Genomic DNA, 13,188 nt, shown 5'->3' with positions numbered 1-13,188 from the left:
TGGGGATTTAGCTCAGCGGCAAAAGCGCCTGCCTGGCAAGCGCAAGGTCGTGAGTTCGGTTCCTGGTACCGGAGAAAAACCGAAAAACCAAAAAAAAAAAAAAAACAAAAAAAAAGTACACATGTACTGTCTTTTACAGTGCTTTTAATTTTTAGTATGGATTTGTTACTGTGTATAGTATTCCTTTATTTCAACCTGAAGCTCTTCAGTATTGGCAATTAATTCTCTAAGGGTTTTTGTTTGTTTGTTTGTTTTTTCCTTTTTAAGACAGGTCTCACTGTGCAGTTCAGGCTGGCCTTGAGCTCACTTTGTAGTCCAGGCTGGTCTTGAACTTGCAGTGATCCTCCTGCCTCAGCATCCCAAGTGCTGGGGTTACAGGCATGTGCCCCTTCACCCAGCTTCTCTAAGGTTTTTATTTCTCTGGGAATGTCCTTATTTCAATATCTTCATTTTTGGAACATAGTTTTGCTGGATTCAGGCTTCTTGATTGACAGTCATTTTCTTGATAGTGGGAGTATGTCATCCTACTGCCATTTGGCCTTTGGATGAGAAAAGATTGCTTCTGCATAGTGACTCACTTCTCTTGATGCTTTCAAGATGTATTTGGCCTTCACCAGATGTATCTAGATGTGAATTTCTTTGAGTTTATTCTAATTGGAATTCGTTGAACTTCTTGGATAGATGGATTGTTTTCATCAAACATAGGAAATTTTAGCCACAGTTTACCCAAATACTCTTCTTGCCCTTTTATTTCTTTCCTCTTTCTGGGACTATCATAAATGCAGGTTTTTATACTTAATGGTAAATTGTCTCACTGGTCTCTGAAGCTCTGTCCTATTTTCTTCGTTCTTTATTGTTCTCTTCCTCAGACTGGATAATCTCAGTTCACCTGTCTTCAGGTTTGCTGATATTTCTTAAAACTGCTTGACCCTCCTGCTAGTGAATATTTCATAGTCTCCCTGTCCCCCTCTCCCTCTCCCTCCTTCCCCTTCTCCCCTTTTGATGAGAATACAATTCTGGGCCTCATGCATGCTAGGCCAGGACTCTACCAAGCTACACCTACAGCCCCTATTTGATGAGCCTTTTTTTTTTTTTTTTTTTTTAATGTACTTCCCTTTAATTCTTTAGACATGGTTTCTTTTAGTTTAAAGCCTTTGGTAAGTCCAGCTTCTTTGGGGCTACTTTTTTTGCTCTTGTTGAGACAGGATATCACTATGTAGCCGAGGTTGGCCTGGAACTTGCAGCAATCCTCCGACCTCAGCCTCACAAGTACTGAGATTACAGGTGTGTGCCACCACACACAGCCAGGGCTACTTTGTATTAGCTGTTCTTTTACCCACATAGGTAGGCAGCCTTTACTTCTCTAGTTCTTAGCATGTCTTGTTCTTGACTTAGATGAAAATTAGCCGTTTAAGTTATATGCTACAACTCTGGAAATTTGATTCCTCCCTTTCCCCTCCAAATTTATTGTATTTACTATTTGTTGTTGTCTGTTTAGTGACTGTGTTAATTTGCTGGAGCTGCTGTAACCAAGTATTACAACTGGGTAACTTAAATCCCACAAATTTATTGTCCACAGTTCTGGGTTTTTGTTGTTGTGGTTGTTGTTTTTTGTTGTTTCTTTTTTAAGACAGGGTCTTGCTGTGTAGCTCAGGTTGGCCTTGAACTCCCTGTGTGGTCCAGGCTGGCCTTTGAACTTGTGGCACTCCTCCTGCCTCAGCCTCCTGAGTGCTGGCATTACAAACATGCACTAGCACATCTGGCTTGTCTCACAGTTCTTTCAGTTAGAAGTTAAAAATAAAGTGTCACATGGGTTAGTACTTTTTGAAGGATAGGAGGAAAGGCCTTTCTCCTTAGTTTGGAATGGTTGCCTTCATGTTCGTGTTTTTCTCCTTGGAAGCGCATTTTGTCTCCAGATTTCCCCTTTTCTGTGTGTGCTTGCCGGGATTGCCAACCTGCACCCAGCCTTCAGGTCACCCAGAAGGGAGTGATACGATCTTCCTCAGATCTTTCCTAGGCATGCATGTGGACATCTAGATCCCCAGGTATTGGAGCTTTCCAAAATTCCCTCTGGGCATCTCATTCTACAGCTTTTCCTTTTAAGATTTTTGATCAGCCTCATAAGTAAAAATATACATTTTTTTTTTTTTTTAAATTTATTTATTTTGAGACAGGGTCTTGCTATGTAATTCAGGCTGGCCTTAAACTCATTACGTACCCCAGTCTGGCCTCAAACTCAAGGCAGTTTTCCTGCCTCAGCCTTCCAAGTGTTGGGATTACAGGTGGGCACCACCATGTCTGCCTTTGGTCAGCCTCTTGTTATTCAACTGGTATCATTGTCTGAGGCAACTGCAGTGTGAAATAGTTGCTACCGATTACTTTTGACGGATTCCCTGGGACATTGAGCTGTTTTCCTTGAGTGAGCTCTGAAGTCAAATAGAGACAAGTCTTGCCAGAAGATTTTCTAGAGAGCTGCCAAATAGGTCAAATAGTGACAGTTCTCTGGGGTTGGCATTTAAAATCCCTCCTCCCATCTTTGTAGATTGATATAAATACAGTAAATCACCTATGGTAGTGCTAAATAGCTTTTTTAAGTTTCTAAATGTTTCTGTGCTTCATGTAACTTTGTTATAAGGCCACAGATAGATTGAAGACCCCACTTGGAGCAGGCACAGTCTTGTCAAAAGACAAAATTACAATAAATTTACTAAGTTCTCAGTTGGCTTTATTTGCAGTTGTCTTTATTGGCAACATGTCACTCCATAAAATAGAACAAGTGTTCTGATGGGCTGAGCAGAGGAGGTTAGTTTTATATAGAGAGAAAGGCTGAAAAAAGCAGGAACAAAAAATAAAAGGCAGACCAGTCATTTCAGAGTTACTTTCCTTGTCAGTTTATTTACATTGGGAAAGGCTTAAAGAGCTTAAGGATGGAAGCAATAAAAATTGGCTAATTTGGGAATTTTGGCTGTCTTTCTCACCTGAGTCCTTGGAAGGTCATGTGACAATTCTGTTTTGGTTCAGTGGTGTGAAACTTTGGCAGAGGTGACTACACTTTGAGTTTTAATCTGGTCTGCTGGTTCCTGGTATGGAGCTTAGTCCAAAACAGTAGCTTCCTATAATTTTTATTTATCAAACTCGAAAAGTATTAACTTCTTTAGGAAAAGTTACATTTCATTTTAATTTCTGTGTGACACAACTGTAGGAAGGCTGTCCCTCAGGTATGCCCCCTTGGCACCTTGGAGAACCATCTGTCAAGACTCCTCTCTAGTCTGTCAGGACTCTGAGGATGGTGGTCACAGGTGATGTACCTGGCTGTACAGAGTTCACACCATCGTACTTCCTGAGTGGTGACGCTGCTTGTCCTGTGATGAAGGAGTGAGGATGTGATGTATGAGTCAGGGATTGCATTCCAGCATGGTGGATGTTCCACCTGGAAGTTAGATTCTTGGAGAGTATTCTAGGGCTTGCCTACAAATTGGTCCAGAAGTCATAAATTATATCCCTAGCCCCTGTAGGATAATTTTGAGTAACAAAGGATACCCACATTACCTAGGAAATCCCTCCAGGTTTTAGGAGCTCTGTGCTAGGAATTGGAGACTAGACCAGATGTATTTTTTAATATATCAACACCTTGGTGTAGGGATGCCTTTGCATGTGTTTCAGGTGCTCTAGAGAAGTTTTTTTTAACTCTTCTAACTTAATTGCATATATATGTTTGTGGTTTTCCTGTTTACAGTCTATCAGAGGAGAAAGCAGCTTTCCCTGCAGCAAGGTGAGCATTTGAGCAGCACACACCTGACTGACAGGGATAGCCATTCTATTTCTGGAAAGGCACCTGGAATCTGACAGTTTGTCATGCTTTTGAGGCTGTTTGGATTGGAGGGGCTCACAGGCAGGCCTCTCTTTCCTCATGCTGCCCTGACAGAGGTGTAGAGATGTAGGGGCAGTGTTTTCTCCTTTAGTTGCCTTGGTGGGAAGTGCTGGGCCTTTGGCAAACCTCAGGTAATGACTGTGAGGCCCACTGGGAAGGCCTGAGTCCTTTTTACACTCTGGGAAAGGAAAGGATCAGTATAAAACGTGAGTTGTGTGATTAAACCAGGGAGGCTCCAGGAACAGAAGTGGCACTATTTCCTTTTCATAAAACTTGTAGTGACCCTTTCATAAGATTTTGTTGCCTTTTAGGTAATTGTGGGTTGGTAAATTCATGGTCATTTGAAAATTTAGACATTGGTGACCAGGTGCTTTGTAGCTTTTTCAGTTGATTTACACAGAGTTAAATTTACTTTTTGATTATGGTTCTATGACTTTTGAGCTACATCCCCAGCCCTTTTTATTTTTTATTTTGGCGTAAACTGTTGCTAAGTTGTCCAAGTTGGCCGTGGGATCCTCCTGCCTTAGCCAGTGGAGTAACTGAAATTACAGATATGTGCCACCACACCCAAATCCGTTCTGTCACTTGATAAGTGCATAGTCATGTGACCAGTACCACAACTGATAACAGAATATTTCTGTCATTCCTCACACTTACTGTGGGACTGCCCTTTTATAGTCAAACCCCCAGTCTGTATCTGCCAACAAGCACTGGAATAGCCCCTGGGGTTTAGTTACAGAATATCTTATCAGTGGAATTGTATTCTAAGTAGCCTTTCAACCTGGCTTCTAACTTGATGTAATTCGTCCTTGTTAGTGTGTGTGTCTGAGGGCCATTTTTACTGATGAGTAGTTGCCACCAGATGGTGGTGTCACAGTGTCTCGCCATTCATCCTTGGGAGACACTGGCACACTTCCAGTTGTTAGTGATGAGGAATAAAGCTGCTGAGAGGTTTGTGTATGATCATTGGGGTTGATTTCTCTTAGGTAAACACCTAAAACTCAGTTGCTGGGTAGGATGACAGGTGTATATTTAACTTAGATTGCCCTTGTACCTTTCTCATTAATTTGGTGACCTTGGAGGTTTCTGGGCTGTTTTCAGTTCAGCAGTGTGTGTTCCTTCATTTATACCACAGCATCTTGATGCTTTGAAGTCTTGAAATTAGCATGAATCCTCTAGCTTTGTTCTTTTCAAAAAAGTTTTTTTGGTCATTCTAGCTCATTTGTCCTATTAAGATCTGTTTCTAATAGTCTCTTTTTTTCGTCTTGTTTTTTTGAGGGAGGGTCTCACCATGTAGTTCAAGTTGGCCTTAAACACATTATGTAGCCCAGGCTGACCCTAAATTCATGTCAAACCTCCTGCTTCACTTCCCAAGTGCTGGGATTATGGGTATGCACCACCATACCCAGCTCTAATAGTCTTTAGAGTCAGTGTGGATTGCAGTTAAAACTTCTACTGAAAGCTGGGTGTAGTGGCTCATGCCTGGAATCCCAGCACTTGGGTGGCTAAGACAGGAGGATCACTGCAAGTTTGAGGCCAGCCTGGGCTACATAGTGAGTTTAAGGCCAGCCTGAACTACATAGCAAGACCTTGTCTCAAAAAAAACAAAACCTACTGAAATTTTGATTGGAGTGTTAAATCTATAGAAGATCTGGGGAGAACTGTATGTATGTGTCTCAAAAAGAAGGAAAACAAAAAAGAACTGGGGAAATAGCTGAATGAGATGGCCCTGGGTTCAGTCCCCAGTATTGTAGGGAGAGGAAAAGAGAGGGGTAGATATGGAGATTGGTTCAGGCTGGCTATGTGCTCGGTGTCTTTGTCACACTGCTCAGGAGTGTGAGGCATGGTGGGCCATGGAGATGGGCAGCTGGGCAATAAGGTATAGAGTGACTTTCACACTTGGCGGCTTTCTAGCAGGGGCGTGGAGGATGATGTGCTCAAATGAGGTAAGAAGAAAAGATGCTAAGTATCTGGGGAAAGCAAATAGCAGGGACCTGGCTGTGAGGCTATAAGCCTTGTCTGAACTCAATGAGCGTCCGCTTTGTGTTATAGTATTTTAACCACATCAGTATCGAGGATTCTCGGGTCTACGAGCTGACCAGCAAGGCCGGACTGTTGTCTCCATATCAGATCCTCCACGAGTGCCTTAAAAGGTAGGGTGAGTAGTGCCTCCCCTCCTGAGTCAGGCCATTGAGCTTTTCCTGGGCATCCCACATCCTCACTGGCTACTTGTCCCAGGGCAGTCATTGTGCATTTTTCCTGTGTGCACTGCAGCCCCTTGACCCTATCAGGCAGAACATTGTTGAATTGAAGCAAGTGTGGGAGAGTTCCCTCCTAACCAGCTGAGAAGCAGTTTTGGGAGAGGGTTGACCTTTCCCTCAGAGAGAATTTAACAGACTTTCCCAAGACGTACCTTCGCAGAGGTCACCATTTATACCTGCTCTGTTGATGTCACCTTGTCTTTGTTTTCTCTTAAAGAAACCATGGAATGGGTGACACATCCATCAAGTTTGAAGTGGTTCCTGGGAAAAATCAGAAGAGTGAATATGTCATGGCATGCGGCAAACACACAGTGCGCGGGTGGTGTAAGGACCTGTCTCCTCCCCCGCTTCCTATACAGGCTGATGTACTTTCAAATGATCACAGGGTGGGGTTGGGGGCAGGGCTGGCCTTGTGCCTCTTGGCCTTGTGGCTTGTTCCCCTGCTGTTGCCTGGTGTGCATCTTGAGTCCCAGCTGCGTGTGTTGGCTGCCACACATTTGCCTGAGGCTGACTAGTCATCCTGCCTTTATGTCTCCTTCCTGTCCTGTTCCAGCCTCCACTCTCTCCACCCAGCTCCAGTCGCTGTGGTGGGAGGTGGGGCTGGCCTCCTGGAACAGCAGGCAGAGGTTCCTAGCAACAAACCAGCCACATCTCTGTCCCTTTGCGTTCTGGTCTCTGTGGGTACCATCTATATCCCATCTACTTTTGTATTGGATGAAACCACTTGTTTTTTTTAGAGACCACTTTTTAAAAGCTCAGAGCCAAGTGTAGTGGTATATGCCTATAGTGCCAGTACTGTGGGAGGGTGAGGCAGGAGGATTGCAAGTTTGAGCCCAGCCTTGGCAATTTAGAGAGTTAGTGAGACTTTATCTCCAAATAAAAGGGACAGAGGGGCTAGTGATGTAGTTTAGTGTGAAAGTTGTGGGTTTAATTCCCAGTACCAAAAAACCCCAAAATAAAATAAAAAAGCTTAGGGATGGGGATATATAGCTGAGCAGCACAGCACTTGCCTGGCAAGTGCAAGGTTCTGAGTTTGATTCCTGATACCAAAAAACCAAAAAAGTTTACCTAAAGCCACCTGTGGTTGTGTACATCTCAGTCCCAGGTACTTAGGAAACTGAAGCAGAATTGCTTGAGGATACAAGTTCAAGCCTAGGCAACATAGTGAGACCATCTCAAAAAACTTGTCAAAGAAATGCCATGTGAATATTCTAAGGACAAACTAGTTTTGTATAATGGACCTTGAGAAGTTGCAGAACCACATTAAGACCTGGGTGTACCTGCTGCCTGTGGGCTTTCTCTGCACCCTGAAAACTCCAGTCTCCACCAAGATGGCTACTCAGCAGGTTAGAGGAGTGGGAGTTGCACTGCAGAGCTGCTGGGAAGCATGGCTAACCTGAATCCTGGCTTGCCTCTGCCTGTACAGTTGTCCTCAGGGAGGCCTTCTGCTAGAATTTCCACCTGTTCTAGCTGGTAGCCTTGGGCATATACCCTCATCTGAGCCTCTGGAGGGTCGTGGCTGAGTCTTGTTCTCAGGGATATGAGTCTCGGGTGTCTAGAACAACAGTGAAACACTGCTCACTTCCTGGAGAATGCTCCAGTTGACCCACAGGGTGCTGGGAAAGGACAGAAGTGGCAGGCATTCTCTTGTTTGGGTGAGGTGGCCATGTGAATACTGGATGTTTGTGATTCCCTTTCTTCACAGGTAAGAATAAAAGAGTGGGAAAACAGCTCGCCTCTCAGAAGATCCTTCAGTTGCTGCATCCGCATGTCAAGAACTGGGGGTCTTTGCTGCGCATGTATGGCCGCGAGAGCAGCAAAATGGTTAAACAGGTAACTGGACTCCTCATCATGTCTTAGCACTGCTGCCCTCTTCTCTGCCTCGTACCCCAGGGCTTGCTGTCAGCATTGGAGATTGGTAGCAATACACTTTTTTTTTTTGAGACAGGGTCTCACTATATAGTTCAGGTTGGCCTTGAACTCACTTTGTAGCCCAGGCTGGTCTTGGATTCGTGGCTGTGCTCCTACCTCAGCCTCCCGACTGCTGGGATTACAGGCGTGCGCTACTGCACCTGGCTAGCAACACTGCTCTTGCTCATGGCTGCCTCTGTGCTGTGCTATACTTGTGACTGTACAGGCAGAGCATGAGGTCACCCAAACCATACTTCCCTCCTAAACGTGCTCTCAGTGATCAGTAGAGTATGAGTGTTTGGGAATAGGGCCCAGGTCTAGTGCTGTGATTTGTAGGCAGGTACCTGGAGCATAAGGCAGGGCTGCAGGACCAGGCAGTAGAGGCTGGCAGTGAGTATGACCTGGTGCTGAGGTATATGAAGTTTTGGGAGCTGAGCCCTTAGCCCTCCTTGGGGCTGTGTTCTTTTATATTTAGTTGAGGACTCTCAGGGGGCCTGAATAGTGTGCATGTGCCACCCGTTTTGTTTTTATGGATTTTTGCCCAGATTTTGAAATTTAAATAATTGCTTCAATCTAAGGAGTGGAGGGAAGTACTAGGAGGTGGATGTTGACATTTTAAAAATTTTTCCCCTATTGTTTGCAGAAACCATTTGGGTCATTGGCATCTCAGTCAGTGGAGGGCTACTGGGTGTGAACAGGTTGGGGCTACAGGTGGGGTGACCCTGAGGACTCTATAGGCCCTTGAGCTACCTACCTTTGGCTGAGCCAGGGGCCAGGAGCAACACAATACCTGTTGAAATTCTCTAGACCATACCCAGGGCTCTGTCTGTACTCTGGGATTGGCAAGGAAAGGTCCAGGAGCCAGGTAGGGCATTCTGGTGTGTTAAAGATAGAGAATCAATCTCTTGCTTTTTTTCCCCTCCCATTCTTTCCTTCTTCTCTCTCTCTCCCCTCTCTCTTGATGGTGCTGGGGGTTAAACCCAGGGCTTCATGCATGCTAGGTAAGCACTGTACCACTGAGCTACACCCCCAGTGCCAAGGTAGTTTTTGATAAACAAGTTGAAATGTAGTAGAGCTTGCTTCTGTCTTCACTGGGTAGTCCTGGGCTGAGATTGAGGGAGAGAAAGGAAACCTTGCTTTGCCCCGTGGGAACCTCCCTCAGCTAGCAGGAGGGTAGTCTCAGTCTGGCACACTTACAGTGCAGGAAGAGTTCTGGTATCCCAAGGCACAGTGGGTGCCCTCAGTCATGGTCTGTCAAGAGAACAGGCCCACATCAGCTGATCCTGCTCTGCAAGTTGGGAACATCAGTGTCTGGTGGTACTGTGCTGTGCTGTGTCTGGCCAGCAGTGTGCTGTCCCTGCTGGTTGTGGCCACCCTGTGGTCACTGCTGAGGGCTCCTGGCACATTGAGTACCTGGCTCCTTTCTTTGTCCAAGGCAAGAGGAGGGGTGGTTTTCTATCCATGGAGGAGGCAGAGTGGGTGATGTGATTAGAAAGCTGTGAACTACTCCCTACACTCTGCTTCTGTCACCAGGCGAGGCACCATAGTGGGAGATGGCAGGGTATAGTCACATGGCCACTATATCTGGTGCCATGTGCCTACTGGGCCCCGGTGTCCTTGGTTCACAGGGTGATGGGTTATAGTGCTGCCACGCAGTCCTGAGAGTGAGCTCTTGCGTTCCTCAGGAGACCTCGGACAAGAGCGTTATTGAGCTGCAGCAGTACGCCAAGAAGAACAAGCCTAACCTGCACATCCTGAGCAAGCTCCAGGAGGAAATGAAGAGGCTGGCTGAGGAGAGGGTGAGCCCTGCCCCATACCTATGGTCCCATCCTGCATACACCTGTGGAGAGACATTGGACCCTAGGAGCACATCCCTGACCTGGCACCCGGAAATGCCTGTGTCCTTCTTCCAGATGAGATTACCCTTTCTCTCAGCTTAAACATGTGTGATACTTTTGTGAAATGACTTTTTTTCAGTTAATTTAGAGAGCTGGCAGGCCAGCCTACCAGCAGATAAAGGACTCAGTAGATATAAGGTGAGTATAGGTCAATTTGGAGCCAGTTATTTGACAAGGTTACGGATGGTACACCAGTCAGATAGCCGGGGGAACTCCAAAGGTACACAAAACAGTTGAACCTGGCTATGACTTGGTGCTGGCGAAGCTTTCTAAAACCACCATGGATGCCCCAACCCCAAAGGGGTCCCACTAGGCTGGCAGTGTGTCCCCCTGTCTCTAGACTCTTACCAGGTGGCTACCCACAACGTGCCTGGACTTTGTGGGCTAGGAGCTTTTTTTAGTTCTCTCATCAGGCTAGGCTATATTAAAATCTTGAGGATTAGGTAGCTGTGCTTGTGGCCTACCTGGTCTGGGAAACGCAGTGCTCCTACCTTCAGGTGAGTTGGCCTTGTCTTCCCTGGAGCTAGCACGACTGTCCAGCCTTCCCCTATTGGAAAATGGATTGTGGGGGCTGAGGACAACAGGCCCAGCCTACAGTTATTCCAGCTGGGGAGAACAAAGGCTGGGATGACAGATAGTCCCTCAAGGGCATGAGTCCCAGCTTGTCACTGTGACCTCACCCAAATTCTTCACTTCTAGGTATGTGCTGTAGGGAACAATGGGTGGTGTTGAAGTGCTCTGCCTTACTGTTTCAGGGAGGCCCTCTGCAGTCCTGGTGTGCTCCTCAGGCCTTCTTTCCTAGCTAGGCATCACAAGCACCAGAGCACAGGGGTCCCTAGTGTTCTCCTACAGACCCATCTGCATCCTGTCCCTGAATCAGCCTCTTATTAAGCTCTCTTGCCAGCATCTCTAACTTTTGTTGTTTTTCCAGGAAGAGACTCGGAAGAAGCCCAAAATGTCAATTGTGGCATCTGCCCAGCCTGGTGGCGAACCCCTGTGCACTGTGGATGTGTGAGGTAGGCAGCGCTGGCTGGAGCATGGGGGCCGCCAGCAGTGCTGCCGCGGAGCCAGCAGCCACACACCGCCTGCTGTGCAGCGAGGGGCCTCCAACCCAAGTTCCTTCTCTGTGGCCAGTGTACCTGGTCCCAGGCTCTGGTACATGGGGACAGCCATGGCCACATAATACACATATCAAGCAGCAGTTTTTTCCTGGAAGCTGCTCCCAGGTCTAGATGGATGTGTTTCAGGATCACCTCCAAGCGACCACACACATGAAAGCTGATAGCTTAGACAGCTGTAGACCCTGCTTGTATGTACCTGATACAGACTGGTTTTGTGAAGGTTTTCATGAATTTTGGTATGTAATATGCACTGACAGGAAATGATACTTGGATGACAGATGAGATAAAAAAAGATAAGCCAGGTATTCTGGCCATGGCTTGCTTGTGATTCCAAGTGGCCCCTATGTCCAGGGCTCCCTTGGAGGACCTGGTCAGAAGGTACACACAGCAACCCTGTCCCTTGCCATCTGCCTTCTGTCTTTCCCCCTTTTCTCTGAAAATGTTGTAACAGAAAGGAGTATTTCCGACCATTTTGATTTAAAATAAATGTAATTTTAGCACCAGAACTACTTTTCAGAGATTGTGGGCAAATCATCAAGGTGGCTATTTTCCAGTTGTGACCCATGTTGCTAGTGAAGAAGATACCTGGCCAGTGTCCCTGTGTGTCAGCCTGGTCTGCTGCTGGGCTGCAATCCACTTTTCTGATCAGATCTTTGTGTCCTGATGCCACCTCCCTGGACATTGAGGCCTCTCCTTCACTGGCCTCCAGCAACAGTTTTTTACAAAAATTTTTGCACAGTTGAGTCCATCTATCAATTTCTAAAGCTTTTATGATATTTTAGAATTTGGAAACTTTTACAGTGAGACTAGAAGGTAGATTGGGAATCATGTATTTTAGCAGGTGGATTTGTTTAACGGGAAACGGGGACCTTTTAGTGCAGTCCGTCATTAAGAGCTGGCTAAGTATGTGATGAGTGGTTGCCCGTCCCAGTGACAGCAGCCTCCCAGGATTTCAAGGGCAGCTGGCATGTGCAGTCAGGTTCAGCTGTCACCTGTGCTCATTGGGTGGCCCTGTGAATGGGTGTGGTAGAGGTGTATTCCTTTTCAAGCTCCAGGCACATGGATGTTTTCAGGGCCCTGGCGGTAACAGCCAACTATGAGCATATCCCCGGCATCTATTCAGGGGGCCACATACTCATGGGCAAAAAAGCCCATCAGACATGGAAGCCCAGCATTGGGCTGCACCCTCAAGTTCCCCAAGATCTGTTTCCCATTGTATCCTGCAGATGGTGTTGATGGCATGTGTTATTAGGAAGACAGAATGTTGGCTGTGCCCAACAGTATATCTGTCCCTTACTGTCGGTGTAACTGAAGGTGGATTCTGTATTGAACTTGAAAAAAGAAATCCCTCTAATCAAATGCTGTAATTACACACTTGCTTCTGTCTTGCCTCCTGTCTGCAGCTGTGAATAGTCATTTGCCCATGACTGTTGCCCTTAAAACAGCCAGACTCACCATCATGAACCAAAGCTTTGTGCACATGTGTTACCCTAGAGGCCAACGAGCCTCCCTGTGGCCTTGCTGGCCGCAGGTGTTGCCACAAGTGCACCACGCACTTGTGGTCTCGTGTGTCCTCTGTCACATGTAGCTGCGAGTCCTGTGTGCACACAGCCATGCTGTGCGGCCAGGGAGCCTGTTATGCTGCTTCTGTGTGCTGGGCTTGTGGCTGTAGGGTCAGCCTTGATGGTTTGAATACATAAAGCAAACTGTCCAAAAGGGAATGGCTGTTGTTTCTTTCTTCTAACCATGGAAAGCTGGGGTCTGTGGAACCTCAACTGGCCAGAACTGTCATAGTCTCATGTGCAGTGGGGTGTCTGCTGGGCACAGCTTCCTCTGTGGGAGTTCAGCTGCAACCCAGTATGCACAGGCTTTGGTCACTCCTGGGCTGAGGGCCAGGTTAGCCACAGGAGGGTTTAGGAGGGACCTTCCCTCAGTCAGCTACAGGGACAGCCTTCTGCTTTCTCCCCTGGCATATCAAGTTTCTGCTTGGTCCTGAGATCTGTTTATCTGCTCCTCCTAGGGGTTACATTGGCATTCTATTAAAGAACAAGATCTTTTCACTGACTCCCTGTTCCCTTTAGAAGGGCTTGGAGAGTTGCCATGCCAAGCCCTGCAGTGACCCCAGT

The 13,188-nt window shown here is 46.5% G+C and overlaps 1 protein-coding gene across 2 annotated transcripts in view; it reads left to right on the top strand.

Moving 5' to 3' along the window:
* Dgcr8 (DGCR8 microprocessor complex subunit) overlaps positions 1-12,783 on the top strand; it is a 35,683-nt gene extending 22,900 nt beyond the window's left edge. For both annotated transcript variants that reach the window (XM_013517769.1, XM_005391742.2), the window contains exons 10-14: positions 5,924-6,024; positions 6,350-6,456; positions 7,838-7,965; positions 9,729-9,842; positions 10,873-12,783. In XM_013517769.1, coding sequence (XP_013373223.1) covers positions 5,924-6,024; positions 6,350-6,456; positions 7,838-7,965; positions 9,729-9,842; positions 10,873-10,956 — 534 coding nt within the window. In that variant the 3' untranslated portion in view covers positions 10,957-12,783. The remainder of the gene's footprint in view (positions 1-5,923; positions 6,025-6,349; positions 6,457-7,837; positions 7,966-9,728; positions 9,843-10,872) is intronic.
* Positions 12,784-13,188: the final 405 nt, after the last annotated feature.

The sequence above is a fragment of the Chinchilla lanigera genome, unplaced genomic scaffold, assembly GCF_000276665.1.
Source record: "Chinchilla lanigera isolate Chin_1 unplaced genomic scaffold, ChiLan1.0 scaffold00041, whole genome shotgun sequence".
In the NCBI taxonomy this organism is placed as follows: Eukaryota; Metazoa; Chordata; class Mammalia; order Rodentia; family Chinchillidae; genus Chinchilla; species Chinchilla lanigera.
The sequence above is the reverse complement of the archived record's forward strand: the minus strand, read 5'-3'. Positions and strand labels throughout refer to the sequence as shown.